We start from the raw sequence: 16435 nt of genomic DNA, 5'->3' as shown, positions 1-16435 counted from the left end.
GAAATTGCGACGTCCTTTCGAGCGTGCAAATCCCAGCAAGAATACTTTGTCACGGAGGGCCCAGCATAAATTATCCACTTCCTGTCACCAGGGCAGCGTGTCAACCTTGCCGAGGGCTGCATTGTTTTCTTCCCATCCGACATTGAACCATTCGGTCCTGTCGCCCCAAACCAAGGACGAACCGTATGCTCCATTCCGGTGGTCCAGTTGCGCAAAGAAAACCATTTCTTATTTACATAAATAAACACCTCGGGGACTCTCGTGTGGCTTTCCCGCCCGTGGGGACGAGCAGTGGCTCGGGACGGTATCGTAACCAAGGGGGGGTCATACGTTTGCTGCCGTGCCATTGCACCAGCCTGAATTGGCATTTGTTTAACCGTATCGGCACGCTTCCCTTTTGCAAAAACCAGGTGTCCTTCGGCAAGGAGTCACCCAGGTATTGTACCGCTTCGGGTGTAATACTCTGGACCACCGTTGACCTCACCGGCACAAACCCCCGGCTTGACACGCGAAGAAAATGAAACATGATCAGCCACAGAAGGTTTTCAGGGGGGTAAGGTGCACAACTCCAATCTCCAATTGTTTTTCTCCTTTTATAGCTCCGCTCCAGCCATTGGCGTATTCCCACTGCTAATGATGCTGTTAATTGCCCAATAAAAGAGTTGTCGATAGTTGGAAATGCAATCGGAGTGACCCGTACATTTGACCGAGATTGTACGGTGGGCGCTTACAATGCTTTTCCTTTTTTTTTTAATGCCGTGCTGGATGCTGATTACAAAGTGAGATTTACTACCAACACATTTTGCCGATAAGCGAAAACAAGAAGGCAAAAAAATTAAGGCCGCTTAGCTCCTGAGGGCATCTTTGGGCAGTGATTGCGCCACGGATTGCGGTTTGTGAGAATTGGTGCAGAATTTCAACCTGTTTCACGCGCGTAATTGCTTTTGGCCTGTTTTGGGCGCTGGCAGCATTGGAGGGATCTGGTGCCGTTGATGTCTTCGTCTTGTTGTGTCCATCAGTGGCACAACCGCACGTAATTTCGCAGAATTCCCATACCGAGAGTGGCTTCTGGTGGTCGATTGAAATTGGATTGATTTGTATTATGTAAGCACGAGCGTGAGAATTATGTTGCACGCTGAGTGTTTTTATACTCCTTGCAGTTGGACATTGGATCATTGGACAGATGCCTACACTCCTCTTCCACGTTTGCTCTCTTATTCGCCATGTTTGTTTACATCGTGAAGCTTCCATTCATCATGCTACTCCATTAAATTCACAGTAACCTTTAGCTATTTTTGGGACGTTCTCGGTTTTTTTTAACAACCTTTTCGAATTAGTACTGACCACCCCTTCCCAAACATCAGCATCACCGTCTAAACCCACACCTACCATTCTTGCCTATATTCGGTCGGCTACAGATATCCATTATTCGCAACGTGCCCTCACCGTACAAGGAAAGAATATCGAATAAATAGGAATAGCTCCAAGAATAACCTCGGAAAGAGATCAAAAAGCGCAGAGAAACAAACCCGAACCGCCGTCGCGTACGGTTTTGTTTGCGCGAACGCAAAGGTGCGGACGTATCACAGATGATAGTGAGTTGAGCGGGGGACTGGACGTAGTAGAACTGGCTGAGAAGCTGTAGCGCCATGTATGGACGCCTACCAGAAGGGCAAACGAACAAATGCCGGCACCCGCCGTATGATCTGTCTGCATGCACAGTGACCGTCGATTGTGTGTGTATGTGGACCTGTCCATTCGAGCGCCGTGCCACGGACTGATCGGTTCGCAGCAGACCTCCAGCGTTGGTTTGAACGCACGCGAGGTGACATAATCAATATGCCAATAACAGCAGCAGCCACAGTAACAGAAACATGAACAGAAACTTCACTCTGAGACATGTTATGCTGGGTGCAATAATTTATTCACCAAAGCCAAAGCCAAGGTACCCGATACGATGCTCAACCTTCTTCTGGTGGAAGGTAACCGTCTCGGCAGATGAAAGATGGAACACGATTGATCGTATACGTACACGTGCACGTGCGCTTGTCGGATTGAGTCGACTTTTTAGCAGACGAACGAGAAAAAAAAAAAACGCGCCAGAAGACGCGATGGACGTGACGCCACGAAAGGGCATCCGTACAGCGAGCCGCATGACTTCGTGACCTATTTATCCGAACCGGCCCTTCACGGAGCGGTCCACAATCGAGTGCATTCATTCGGCAGCTTCGATGAGACGTGTGCAATTAAATTAAAAACATGTGAAAATTCACGGAATCATGTGCGCCGATACGAATGGAATGCGAAGAATTCGAGGCTGCTCGCAGATAACGAATGAGATGCAATCAATTTAAAGCCTGGTTACTGCAAATACAAATTTGTACTTGCCATTTTTTTTTCACCCAGAGCATGGTTATGAGCCGAAAACACTGGATTGAACTACAAAAGATGCAAAAAGAAAAAAGCCCCAGCCACTTACTTCAAATTGCGAAACATAAATATAACATCACGACACGCTTACACTCGCCATTCTCACCGTGCTACAAATAACTGCAGAATAACTCGTGCCGTGCTCGCCGTTCGTGTGCACAAGCACACACTAATCATTGCACTTGTTTACGGCACCATGCCGTTGCCCCATTCCGGATCCGTTGTTTGCAAGATTGCATGCTGAAGCTTTCTTTTTTAAAATATCCTTGAACCAATGCTTCCCTCGGTACCGAAGGGAGTGAGGGAAAAGTTCTTCGTATAGCTGCATGCACATGCAACGAACAGGAATAGTTTCCTTGGGGACTTTCTTCCGGGTAAAGGAAGCAATAAACCTTGCCCGTTTCCCGTCGTGTGTTTCCCATAATTATAACTTCATCCATTTTAACCATGCTCATGATTTGTGGCCGATTACAGTATCGTGCCTTGTGCTTTGCTACGGTTATAACGCCATTGTTGATGTAAAGATTGGTGAAACTTTTAAAGGAATGAAGTATACAATCTACTAAACTTCAGACTCTAAGCTTTTTTATGTCAGCTTGTGTTACTATGTTTTGTGTCTAATTTTTTGACAGATGGATAGGGCATCGATCTAAATTGAATCTGTACTAACAACAAACCTGTGTTAACAATCGCAGCAGGCCGTTCTGTCAAGAAATCAAGAAAAATACCAAAGTTTTACAAAAATCCGTTTTTGCAGGTTTTATTTTTCTAAATTCAGGGCGCAGAATTTCTGCAGCTTGTTGCAGGGGATAATCAACAAGAATTTAAAAAAGTTTGAGTTTTGTGACAGTATAAAAGTTGTTTGTGACCCGTTTGCGCGCCCTGCGTGTTCCAAGCAAGATGGTAATAGTCCGTGTGCAGGAATACAACCCTCCCTGTAGTAGAACCCCATCCGCAATGATATTTCCTCACGCGTAATGCTCTGCTTCCGGCCATTTTCGCAGGTTGTACTAGCCAGCACGAAAACGAAACATCTGTCATCGACGACGACCACCACCTACCGGCAAAGGAGCACTACCATCAAGAGGCGGTACAGAGATTCCTATCGCGTGATGGGTGGGTTTGAGCAGCGTCCCTGGACACCGACGAAGCGGCGGGGACCGATCGCGGCGGAACACCGTGGCCCAGGGCCACAATATCTTCTACCACAACTGCTCGGTGAGTCACACGGTGGAGTTGAAGTTTGATGCGTGGGTTGTCGCGACCCGATCGTTACGTTGTTCTTGCGCAGCTGGTTAATAGCGGTCGTGTCGGGAATTAGGTTCTCGTCCGGCGAGAACATGTAGTTTTCTTCCACGCTTCCTAGCTGCACATCGGTGTAGTGTCAAATCGAATTTAGATCAATCCGTGATTCGCCTGCTGCGTGTACTGATACTCCAGTTCGGACGTGAAGGCCATGCTCTTGGTTTTACCCCGAACGGAACAGACGAAACCTAAACCCCTTGGAATCTGGTGGGCGTTGAACTGTGTGTATGTGTAGGGGAAGCCACCCAGCCAACCGGTGTGTTGATGATCGGAGAAGCCAAAAAAAAAAGAGTAAACAAGTGCGCAATAATACCCCCGAGGGTATGGACGTGCCGCAATCTCGATCTCGGCAAAAAAGTTCCACATTGCCTTATAAGGTGCGGTGAGCGACGAACGCACCACAAAAGAGCGACGTCACACTCACGCTCTGATCCATCTGGATTCGGTGGCGTCGGACATCACTTCCCGTCTATATGGTCATTTGGTAATAAATATTTATTTTTGCTACCATATTTATACAAAAAGACCGAGCAACGACGATCGGTTTTTTGTTTTGAAATTATCTACAACTAAATGGATGAGTAAAGCTAGGCTCGACGCCGCTCGACGATCGGTTGGTCCGCCCACGGTCAAAGAGTGTTTGATATTGCAATATAACCGTTGGTATAACTAGCTGCGAATATTTATCATCGCCACGGAACGCGAAAGGCAAAACAGCTCTGCAAAACAATGAGAGAATTAGCCAGATGAATGGCGGCGAGCGTCCGTTTTAGGAAGCACTCTTACAAAACACCTTTGGTTCTCCGTTTTTTTTTTTTTTTTTGGTTGCCAGGTACGAAAGTGGTAGACTCGAAACGGCAAGCCGCACCCGCCTACAGCTTCGGCCAGCGACACAAACCGCGCACGGAATCGTTCAGCCCGGGCCCGCTCTACAACATCACCGGGCTCGGCTGCAAGGGAAAGGATGCACCACCGGCCTACTGCCTGCAGAGTCGTCCGAAGGAGATACCCAAATATCTGACACCGGCACCGGGCGAGTACAACATCGAAAAGGCGGACAAAATGCTGGTGAAATCCGCCCCGAAGTACACGTTCGGTGTGAAGAAGCCGCCAAATCCGACCAGCCAAACACCAGGTATCCGTTCGCACCGTGGACGGGAACTGTTCCGATGATTTCCTCTGTTGCTTCCAGCGGGAGTCCAAGGGTTCCCTTATCATATTCACACTGTCCAAGGAAAGGTCATACCGCACCTTCATTCATTGTGGAACACATTCATTGGATACAGATACAAAACAGCTACAGAACCATACAGAAGCAAAACAGTCCCCATGTTATCATAACATTCGTGTCATTAGTGCATCCCCAGAAGCATTTTCATGTGTCATCGCTTCACTCACCCACACACTTCGTCATCATCACCATCATTCGCCATGAGGTCCTTTTCGCCACACAAAAGCCTATAGTAACTGAGAACTAGATAACACAATGCAGAGGACAGATGAAAACCATTGGTTTGTGCTAGCTTATCTGATACCGTAGAGCGTAGTAGGGTTCGTTTCCCCAACAAAAAATTGTAGTTAATTTTGAGTTTGCACTTTTCCGTTGAAGATTGGTGTGAGTTTTTATGCACCGGGTTTTAGTATAGTCTAGTGTACCTGTGTGTGTCAGTAGAAATAGGTGGGTTTTTTTTAAAGAATTTCCTCATTCAAAAGTAACCCTTCATCCCATACCTTCACCGTCCGAAGATTAATGTTGTAGGTCGCTTGCCTAAACCTAACCGAATGCCTCTATTAACTCTCCATTGGTTGAGAATGCGAAAATCCACAAACACCGTGCCATATCTTTTAGCTCCCGGAGACTATAAGCCAGAACGCGTCACCTTTGACAGCACCCCGAAGTTTTCGTTTGGCATCAAAACGGAGAGTAAGATACGCAACGACACACCAGGTAAGCGCCTAGACGAGGATGACTAGTTAGTAAACCAATCTAGTGTAGTACTTTTGATTACCTTTAATTCATCTTCTAGCACCCGGTACCTATTCGCCGGAGAAAGTATTGAAAGACAAATCACCAAAGTATAGCTTTGGACTGAAGGTAATACCGGAAAAGATTGAAGAAACGCCGGGTAAGTTGTTGTGTCGCCGTCATTCGTGACTGTGTAGGTGTTTTAATGTCCCTCCGCTGCATCTTCTAGCACCCGGTGCCTACCAGCCAGAAAGAGCACTTGCGTTGGATAAGAAACCGGCGTACAGCTTCGGTCTGAAGACGATCGTCGAGAAACCGAACAACACACCGGCCCCGGGAGCGTACGAGCCGGAGAAAGTGAAGATCAACAACACACCGGCGTACAGCTTCGGCATCCGGTCCGCGATCGAAAAGCCGAACTCCAATCCTGGTAAGTGTGCCGAAACTGGTGGAGTTTGTGGAGAAGATCATTGCACTAGAATTAAAACATGCAGCAAAATTGAGGCTACGCTTAACGAATTGGATCTTATGTTTCTTTTCTTCCGTTTACCCATCATCATGGCTGCTTCATTTGGCCGATTTTTCTGGCACGTTTCATCCATAACTGGCACGCGCACAACGTTCATCCGCATCCGCAACGCATCGTCACCAAAGCACCGGGCGCGTACGAGCCGGAAAAGGCCAAGAAGCTGATCGATAGCTCACCCGCATTTGCATTCGGCATGCGCATCAATCATGACAAGCCAAACAATACGCCCGGCCCATCCGCGTATCAGGTGGAGAAGGTGAACCTCGATCACCAGCCGGCCTACAGCTTCGGGTTGCGCACGAACGTGACCAAGCCGAACGTTACGCCTGCGCCGGGTGCCTACTGCCCGGAGAAGGCGCACCAAGACTCTGCCCCGAAGTACAGCTTTGGCATCCGACCGACAATCGACAAACCGGACAATATTCCCGCTCCCGGAGCGTACTCTCCCGAGAAGGCCAAAGTAGATAGTAGTCCAGCGTACAGCTTCGGTGTGCGCTCCAAGCCAGAGAAACCAAGTGCCAATCCCGGTCCGGGAGCGTACGATGCGGACAAGGCGGTGGACGGAAAGTCACCGGCGTACTCGTTTGGGTTGCGGCCAGAGGTTGGCAAGCCGAACACCATGCCCGGTCCGGGTGCATATAATGCGGATCGCGTTGATCACGCTACACCGGCGTACTCGTTCGGTGTCAAGACCAACACGGACAGGGTGGAACGAATCCCTGGACCGGGTGCGTACGATGCGGACAAGACGATGGATAAATCTTCCCCGGCGTATTCGTTCGGGGTGAAAACGAACGTACAGAAGCCGAGTGTGGTGCCCGGGCCGGGTGCTTACGACGCCGACAAGCAAGACAAATCATCTCCGGCGTATTCGTTCGGTGTGAAGACTAGCGTAGAAAAGCCAAGTGTTATACCCGGACCGGGGGCGTACGATGCGGACAAGGTGGTGGACAAGACATCACCAGCGTACTCGTTCGGTGCGAGAACAAATGTGGATAGGCCCAGCATAGTTCCGGGACCGGGCGCATATGATTCGGATAAAGTGCACGACAAATCAGCTCCGGCATATTCGTTCGGCGTTAGGACGAACTTGGAGAAACCGAACGCAATTCCCGGTCCAGGAGCATACGATGCGGATAAAGTGATTGATAAAACTACACCAGCGTATTCTTTCGGCGTTAAGCACAACTTGGACAAACCGAATGCAATTCCAGGACCTGGAGCTTACGATGCGGATAAAGTGATCGACAAGTCTGCCCCGGCATACTCTTTCGGTGTCAAGACGAACGTGGAAAAGCCCAACGCAATTCCCGGTCCAGGAGCGTACGATGCCGATAAAGCGATCGATAAATCAACTCCCGCGTATTCCTTCGGGGTGAAGCCTAATTTAGGGAAGCCGAATGTAATGCCCGGCCCAGGCGCCTACGATGCGGATAAGGTGCATGATACGTTCTCACCTGCCTATTCGTTCGGTGTTAAAACGAACGTCGACAAGCCCAGCACCATTCCGGGCCCGGGTGCATACGATGCGGATAAAGTGATCGACAAGTCTTCCCCAGCATTTACTTTCGGCGTTAAGCCAAACATCGATAAGCCCAATGTTATTCCCGGCCCAGGTGCGTATGACGCGGACAAAGTCACCGACAAGTCCTGCCCGGCATATTCGTTCGGAATTAGGACGAACGTTGAGAAGCCCAACGCTATACCCGGACCGGGTGCGTATGATGCGGACAAGGTCATAGAACGGTCCTGTCCAGCGTACTCGTTCGGGATCAAGACTAATGTGGAGAAGCCGAGTGCCATACCCGGCCCGGGTGCGTACGACACCGACAAGGTGCAGGACTCAAACACACCGGCCTATACGTTTGGTGTGAAGCCTCAGACGACGAAGGTGAATCCAACACCGGCCCCGGGTGCATACTCCCCGGAGAAGTATGTCTGTCACCATCCGGCCTTTACGTTCGGTGTGAAGCCACATATCGATAAGATCGATATTATACCGGCGCCGGGTGCATACAATCCGGAAGCAGTGAAGTTGGACAACAGCCCGGCCTACACGTTCGGTGTGAAGCCGGTTATTGACAAGGTCGATATGACACCGGCACCGGGCACATACTCGGTGGAAAAGGTTAAACTGGATCATTCGCCAGCATATCCGTTTGGAATGAAGGTTCACCGTGAGAAGCCGAATAATGTACCAGGTAGGTCTATAGGATGTAGTTCAGTAGCTTAAGCGCAGTTAGAATATAAGCAATCATCTTCATCATCCCCTTTTGGAGCTTATATCGTAGTGCTTCTCGTCGTAGTAGATTCGTTGTTATTACTTGAAGGAATAAGCACACAAGGAAGCGAATTGTTTGTGGACATACGTTAATCTATCTCATTTAATGTTTTTACAGCTCCCGGAACCTACAATCCCGATAAAGTGAAGCTGGACCACTCGCCAGCGTACAGTTTTGGCATTAAGCATAAAGGTGAAACGCTGCGAGATACACCGGGTAAGGGTCAGAAGCCCATGCTACTAATCGTTAGTGACTCACAAACTGTTTCTCCTTCCTTTCGCCTTCAATCTCAGCACCATCTGCCTATCAACCGGAGAAGTGTAAAACCGACTGTTCCCCCGCGTACAGCTTCGGCGTGAAGGTAAATCACGAAACGATCACTCACGACGGTCCAGGTAATGCTTTTTTTGGCGCTTATTCCACATCCGTTGCGTTGTCTTGCGCATGCGATTTGTCGTTACTTCGATGTCTGCATGAATGTTATCGAATGCTCGTATCTGTTCTCTTCTTATGTTTTGTATTTTGGTTTCATTGTGTTCGATCCTGTATGATTTCCCGTTACTGAATGTTGTTCGGTGCATGACCAGTGGTGACCAGTGACGAAACGGCAGCGGTAGCTGCTATGAAATCGATGGTGATCAGCAATGGCAGCGCGACTGTTGACAATCGTAGCGAAACTCGGAACAGCTCCAACATCACCAGCACCAGTACCAGCGCGGTACAGAACGGCCATAATGGAGGGGCCACCTTCACGACCGTCACGACCACGAGAACATCTGGCGGTTCGATGAAGATGGTCCGCGAGCGGAAGACCACTACCGAGGAACGCTCGTCGGGCACGGTTGAGGCGATCGGCGAAGGGCTCGTACCGAACTGTATTGCGGGCGTCAAGCAGCTTGCCAACGTGCAGCATCAGCGCATGGTGTGCACCGGCCACTTCAGGGCGTAAAGAGGGCCTCGATCATCGATCGTGCCGCTTTGAGACGTTTATCATCCGGATGTGTCCACCAAGGACGCACGGACTCCTGTTAACAGTAGTCGTTTGTCTTGCATTAGTTAGTAGTTTACGTTGATAGCGTTTTGAAGGCAAAGTGTCCTATATTGCCTTGTCGTAGTTTGTACTGTGCTTTCGTGTGTTCCTAATCGCTTTCTGCTACCCGATTATGATTACGTGCATCGTGGTATCGGCACCTGCATCTGCCCGTGTTGGTCTAGTTCTCAATACTACCCTGGCTGGCTTACTGTGTGGAGGGAATGCACTACTCTCCAGGGGGTCTTTCGACGATGTCGAACCATGTCCTGGGACGCATCAATGCATTTACGCGATCGAATCGTAATTTGTTTACCGTTCCGATTTCTCTGCTCTCCTGTTCCGATCTATGTCTGCACGAACGCAACCAGCACCAAACGAATACCACATCCCGAACGTGCTCGGTTCGAGCAAGGAAGGGCCGATCCGTTCGGCGCCAGCCTACACAATCACCGGCCGACAGAAGCAAACTCTTCCTGAGTGCATTGGGTTCCCCGGTCCCGGTCACTACGATGCGAAGATCGATCCGCTGGTAAGACGGGCCCCGATGTTCTCGATGGCAACCCGCTTCCGACGGCCGACGGACGAAGCGCTCAAGCCCGGACCGGCCGCACACTACCCGGAAAAGGTAAAAGCGCACCATTGTGCATCGGTTGTGTTGTGGTTTATTTATGACTGTGTGCTTTCCTCCTCATTTGCGTCCATTACGTATTGGGGTGGGGTGGGGTTGGGATTTTTATTTTGGTATTTTTTTTTATGTACTCACTCACTTGAACATGGTTTATTTGTTAATTTTTTCAACCAGGGTTTGAGTCTATTACAAAGAGTTCCTGCCTATTCCTTTTCCATTCGGCACTCCAACTATCTGGCACAGAAGGCTCCCAAATATGTTAACAGTTTGAAACCTTGCTTCTGGACTTGAAGATAGCCCCATTTGTTTTGGCATGCAGTTATCATTTAATTATAATTGTATCTTTCTGTTCCGTACCGGTATCGCTCGTGTTTCTGTTCTGTCATCTTCGTTCGTTCATCGGTGCCGATTCCCGGGGATGGGGATGCCATACTCATCTTTGCCTCGTTCACGTTCACGATCACGCTCTACAGATTAACCTCGGGCACGTTCCGGCCTACAGCTTCGGCATCAAGCATTCGGAATATTTGGGCGATTTTCCCGAACCTCCTCGGTACCGCAATCAGCTGGTCATTTAAGTTACACTACCGTGCCACTGCTGCATGGAATACATCAGCACTCCACAGTGACTTTCAGCTTCGGTAACTTGCAACACCCGTCCGCAGCCGCCGTTGCACAAGCGAACGCAAAGAACGCCCCTTTGTTTAACACTGTTGTCCGAAACCGTAACCGCCTTTTTGGTGCTTTTACTCCAGCTGTGAGAAGCCAACGCTGCAAATGCCCGGTTTTGCGACAGCAAGAAGAAATAAAGCATACACATCTAACATACCGCTGCCAGCACTGGTTGTGGCGATAGAATTATAACGAAAAGCAAAACATTAATGTTCGATGTATGACTAATTTTTGCAAAAAAAGAGCGAAGAAAACAAGCAAGACAAAGCAGATGTTTTGGTGTGTGTGTGCGTGTGCTTGAATGAGGTGTGATCAATCCGAAAGAGGTGTGTGATTGGGGTGTGGAAAATTTGAGATAATGTGTAAGTAATGGTAGGTAGACATTTGTGGGAAGTGTGTGTTGGTATCAAAACTTGATATTATTACAGCGTGTTTGAGCGATCATTCCTTATTTCCCAGATGTTTGTAGTAGTTACGTCTGTTCTGTGGCTTATCGTAACGAAATAATAGGGCATCGAATTGTTGTTTGCATTGCGCCAGAGTCGAAGCAATTCAGTTTTTATTCTTAATTTAGCGTTTGTTCCGATGGGAGTCTGGTGTAAATGATAACTCCTGGATAGTTCTCAACGTTCATGACTATAACCAGTGCAAAAGAAATCCAGGCTGGACATGAAGCCATGAACCAATTGTTGTGTGAAAGTGGAGGACTTCAAAATCCGAACTTCAATCTCTTTTTCGTGCCATGTGTATCAAAGCAGTGGCGCGATTGTCGCTCTAGGAATGTCAAACTGAAGCTGGAGGTTGTAAGAGAAAAGCAATCGTATGCAGTTTTAATAAAATGCACTAATAATTAAACTATTTGTAGGATAATAACATCGTTGAAAAGCACCCAAAAGAGAAGAAATGGCTAAAAGTGGTTCCCAACGTACCTGGAATTCTTATATGTGAGGTATCATCGAATCAAGGAAACAAAACCACAGAAACACTACTTCAGTCACAACAAAATATTGACAGTGAAACAAAAACATACTTCATCATGCTGCTTCTAGCGATCGCAACGATATTTCTCATCCTGCTGATTGTTATTTGCATCACGTGTGTTCATAGAAAGTCGGCGGGAAAAAATGGTGTCGAAGGTGGTCCACACTGCAGCGCAGAAGATGTAATAGCGAAAGTACATCAATTCCAACGACAGAAGGTACAACTTGTTGAGAAACTAGAACAGGGTGAGTACGGTGTGTGTTGGCAGGCAATCGTGACTGGAGTTGCTGGTGATCCCGCGATGGAGATACAAGTAATGGCAAAGGAAGCTGCCGGGCAATACGATCAGCACGCACTGCTGACGGAACTCAATACGTACGTACGTGTGGGACATCACGTGAACATCCTGAATTTATTAGGGATCGTTAGGGAAAATATGGAGCAAGGTGAGAAATAATTAGCTGATACCATTTGAAAAGCACCTTATATTTGCGAATTATCTTTTAGGGGAGCTTTACATAATAACGGAATACTGTCGATTTGGCAATCTGAAAGATTTTTTAGCCCAGAACCGGTATGCATTTCGCGACGATAGTAGCAGTGAGCTTTTGGTGTATGATTCTGGGTAAGGATAAACCCCATGGAGCATTAAATGTACAACTAATATATAACATATTTGTTGTCAGTAACGCTTCATCAAGCTCGTTCACTGCAAGACGCCCCTTTACCAAGCTGGATCTGCTGAGCTGGTCGTATCAAATCGCATGCGGTTTACAATATCTCGTAACCCGCGAGCTGGTGTATGGTAATCTGTCCGTTCGCAATGCACTACTCGGTGAGGGTAATATAGTGAAGCTTAGTCACTTTGCTGTACCTCGCCGAGTGCAGTCCAGTAGTAAACTCACCCAAACGAACGTCCTGTCGCTAGAGCGCATGGCTCCGGAATGCCTTCAAAGTGGAACGATTACTAGTAGCTCCGACGTGTGGTCGTACGGTGTACTGCTGTGGGAGTTGTTTACATTGGGGTGTGATCCTTGCTGGGGTATGATACCGCATGGAAATATGGAGGGGATATTCGAGTGTGGAGTTAGTTTACCTCAACCGGAGTATGCGAACGATGAAGTGTATCAAATCATGAGGAGCTGCTGGAAGCACGACCCTTTAGCGAGACCGTGCTTTACTGAGCTGTGCCACAAGTTGTACTTTATGATTCCAAGCAACCATATAAGAGTAAGTTTAAGTGTTACATAACCGTATTGGTACGATATTTATTTAATATATTCTCATTTTGCAGAATTATGAAGAGATGCGAAATGTGTACTCTTGCATAAATGCGGTAGACAGTGCAATTTTGTAGCAAAAGCAAACAACTTCCAAGTATAAAAAAAATCTAAATTTATACACTCCTTGCCGTAATCTTCGTTCCCGTGGACCTCTTTCTTTTTTTTCTTTTTACTCCCTTCTTTATTTTGCTTCCGATCTTTCCATTGCTACGTTCCGCAGCCAAATTACCACTTCTTCTGTTGTTGTTCATTCCTAGTTCCTTGTCTTCTCCTTCCTCCTCGCTTCCACTCCTACGATTTTAGTTTTTTTTTCCATTTTTAGTTATTTTAATTTAGATTATTAAATTATAAACACAGGTTACAACACTAGGCAGATCTGTTGAAATAAATTAATTGAATTGAAAAGATAAAGATATCGATATAAACAAGGTTCAAGTTAATTTAAAGTACGGTAAGAACAATTAAATCATTTTTTATGGAATGTTTGTATCCTGAAATAAGACATGCGAAAAAAAGGATTGCTTTTCGGGGCTCACTTTTTTCCCCTTTTACTACCGCAACTCACATACTCTTTCCTCCATGACAGCGCTCATCTCTGCGCTCCATACACGCTGAAAATTCGCCTGTTCCACCCACCGTTAGAATCGTTACTAAGCAACGTACAAAAAAAAAACACATTTAAAACAATGCAATAGGCTGTTTAATTAAATCTTCATTTTTACATTTAAAAAATGCATTACAAACCAATGTTTTACTTTTAATTTTGCGTTACAAATTTTATCGCAGAAAAGCTTTGAGCTTTATAGCAAACTATGCTATAAAGTGGAATACGAACGGTTTTGGTTTTTTTGTGACGAACAACATTTTATCACTTTTTCTCTCTGTTCTTGTAAACTTTGTAAATTGCAAAAAATGAAATAATTGAAAGTTTGTCTAAAATTTTTATTCGACGCTTTCAAGTTACACCATGCAAAAACACTGAATGGCAAAAAAAAAACAGTTCCTCATAATTTGGCAGACAAACTTCCCTAAAAGCGCTTCTCATTCTAATAGATTGTTTCTAACTAGTCATCAATTCTTTCCCGTTTTTTCTCTTCCTTTTGGGCCACTTCTCCAAAAAGGCGCATTAATGGAGCTAAAACGGGTAGGTTGACAATAACCAACCGACATTCATTTGCGTTCAGCGCTAATCGTTACGGCAAAGTTGACTTGTCCGTTGTGACTACAATGCACCCACACACACACAGCAAGCGGCCCACAGCACGTGGAAAAATTTGGTCGATCTAAATGGACGATAATGGCGAAAAGTTTTAATTTGCCACAATACTTTCTACGCGCGAAACGTGTTACCACGCGTGACGAGCTGTTGGATAATTGTTTATAATCGTTCGGTGTTTGGAACGCTAGCAGCAGTGCGAAATTTCGTAACGCTTAATGTTCAGATCGCACATTTTTAATTGTTATTTTGTCAACGAAACCGTTGAGAGGTTTAATTGGCCAATGCCATCTATGTTGCATTGAATCTACGGAGGTTAAACGGGATAACTTTTGATTGAACGATGCTTGTGGTATGAGAATAATGACGTTAACAGGACTTTCTATCCTGAGGGTGGCGTTTGAACGGTTGGCATACTGACAGCTGAGCAAATTGTCGTACTAATATTTCCTATGACCTGCACATCCGGTGCTCGAAAACAATTCGATGGAAGTATGTGGGCGAGACCCCATCCTTCTTATCGAACAGAAAACTTCCGCTTGTGGACGTAAGGTTGTTAACTATTAGCTCCTTAGGGTAGTTTTGCTACATCCTGTTGCATACTGCCATCAGTAGCATCATCTTGTGTAACACTGTACAAACGACTCAAACAATATCAACATGAAAGAAACATTCAACAGTTAGTTATTCCTTCTTTCTTCCGGCTTATGATACATGTTCAAACACTGGACTCCAATGGAGTTGTTGGATGCTGTGGAACGGGCACAACTATGGCGCAGAATAAACAATACACTCACGTACGCTAGTAGCCAGCACAATTACAAACACATCATAGTAACCACGGAAACAAATCTCGAGCAGCATCCATCGATGTGGGCAAGTGTTTGGAATATTAATTTCTGGTGAAGCAGGCAGTGGAATTACGTTTTTTTTATGGTATATAACAAATGTTCTTTTGTTGTTGTTTGTTTTGTTTTATCTTGAAACATTTGCATAAAATAATGACATTTACGTGAGCTGTAACTTGGTGCAATAAGTTTTCATACGAGATGGGCTTTTTTAATTATTTCAAATAAAAATTCCTTCACCACTTCAGTGCGTGATTTTAATAGCTTTATATGTCCGCAGGATCTCTTAATCGAGTTCTGGATTTCTGGAAATACTTAAAGTGTTTAAAGTACCTCACGGATATAAATAATGATAAACATCTAATAACTCTCACTCCTTTACGAATTCTCTCCCCCCCCCTTCCCACACTCACTCAGTCACATGAACAAAGTAAGTCAAACCACCGCTCCATTCCAAGAATAACTCCACCCTGCCACAATTTACACAACTCCCCCTCGAACAAAAAAAAAACATTGCTTTAGCGCTAACACATCATCATCAGCATCGTTCACCACCGGCTGGAAAGTTGGTTGACAAAGCCAACCGTCGCTCATAAAACGCACTTTGTGGCTAGGTAAACAATTTAACGACCCTTTTCTTCAAAACCGTACTGCAACACGGCTGCGTAATGCTGGTGAAGTTGTCAATTAGGTACGGCGTTCGCCAGCCAGTATGTAGTAACGGTTCGCACAACCCGACCCATGCCGGGGGGTTTTGCGGGCCGGGGAAGGTTCCGGGGGCTACAGAGGGTTTGCTGGATGTAACCATGGGGAAACTTTACACTGCTGGTGTGGCATTTGTGGCATTGTTGGACACCTGTTAAACTTCAAAAGCCGATAATCCCGTCGAACCGGTACCGGTGCGGAAATTAATTGAAAAAGTTTCAAAACGAACGCACCGAGCGGTGTGTGGGCAAAGGAGCAGGCCATGGAGAGGGTTTTTGGCGTTGGTGTTGGTGAAACTTATGAGGTGAAGATTTCTTATCAAGATTTATGAGTAACATAGTGCCACAAAAATGCGCCAATTCTTTTCCAATGTCCCAGCGCACTGTGAAGGTTTGTGACAATGCTCACGAGGTGGATATCAATTTCAGTTCAGGGCAGAAACTCTACTCGTCCACCATAAACTGTAATTATCCCTCAGGAGAACACTCAACAGGTGCGGACATCAATAAACTTCACGATTAAACGATGATGCCGATGCTGTTGAAGGTGATGTCCGC

General features: G+C 46.4%; 3 protein-coding genes across 3 annotated transcripts; all 3 read left to right on the top strand.

Annotated features, from left to right (window-relative positions):
* The first annotated feature begins 3527 nt into the window (after nucleotides 1-3527).
* LOC128715245 (uncharacterized) lies at nucleotides 3528-9461 on the top strand. Its single transcript, XM_053810125.1, has 9 exons — nucleotides 3528-3648; nucleotides 4568-4870; nucleotides 5585-5683; nucleotides 5763-5861; nucleotides 5931-6131; nucleotides 6356-8431; nucleotides 8630-8728; nucleotides 8806-8907; nucleotides 9100-9461. Exons 1-9 carry the CDS (start codon nucleotides 3543-3545, stop codon nucleotides 9459-9461), a joined length of 3447 nt encoding a protein of 1148 aa, XP_053666100.1. The 5' UTR covers nucleotides 3528-3542.
* A 430-nt stretch (nucleotides 9462-9891) lies between these two features.
* On the top strand, nucleotides 9892-10751 carry LOC128711056 (outer dense fiber protein 3-like). The gene is made up of 2 exons (XM_053805923.1): nucleotides 9892-10170; nucleotides 10647-10751. Exons 1-2 carry the CDS (start codon nucleotides 9892-9894, stop codon nucleotides 10749-10751), a joined length of 384 nt encoding a protein of 127 aa, XP_053661898.1.
* Nucleotides 10752-11522: 771 nt separating this feature from the next.
* Nucleotides 11523-13183, top strand: LOC128711054 (platelet-derived growth factor receptor alpha-like). Its single transcript, XM_053805921.1, has 5 exons — nucleotides 11523-11648; nucleotides 11711-12272; nucleotides 12334-12451; nucleotides 12513-13056; nucleotides 13121-13183. The coding sequence occupies exons 1-5, from the start codon at nucleotides 11523-11525 to the stop codon at nucleotides 13181-13183; spliced, it is 1413 nt and encodes a 470-aa protein (XP_053661896.1).
* The last annotated feature ends 3252 nt before the right edge of the window (nucleotides 13184-16435 follow it).

This window comes from Anopheles marshallii, chromosome 3, assembly GCF_943734725.1.
Source record: "Anopheles marshallii chromosome 3, idAnoMarsDA_429_01, whole genome shotgun sequence".
NCBI classification, from domain to species: Eukaryota; Metazoa; Arthropoda; class Insecta; order Diptera; family Culicidae; genus Anopheles; species Anopheles marshallii.
The sequence above is the reverse complement of the archived record's forward strand: the minus strand, read 5'-3'. Positions and strand labels throughout refer to the sequence as shown.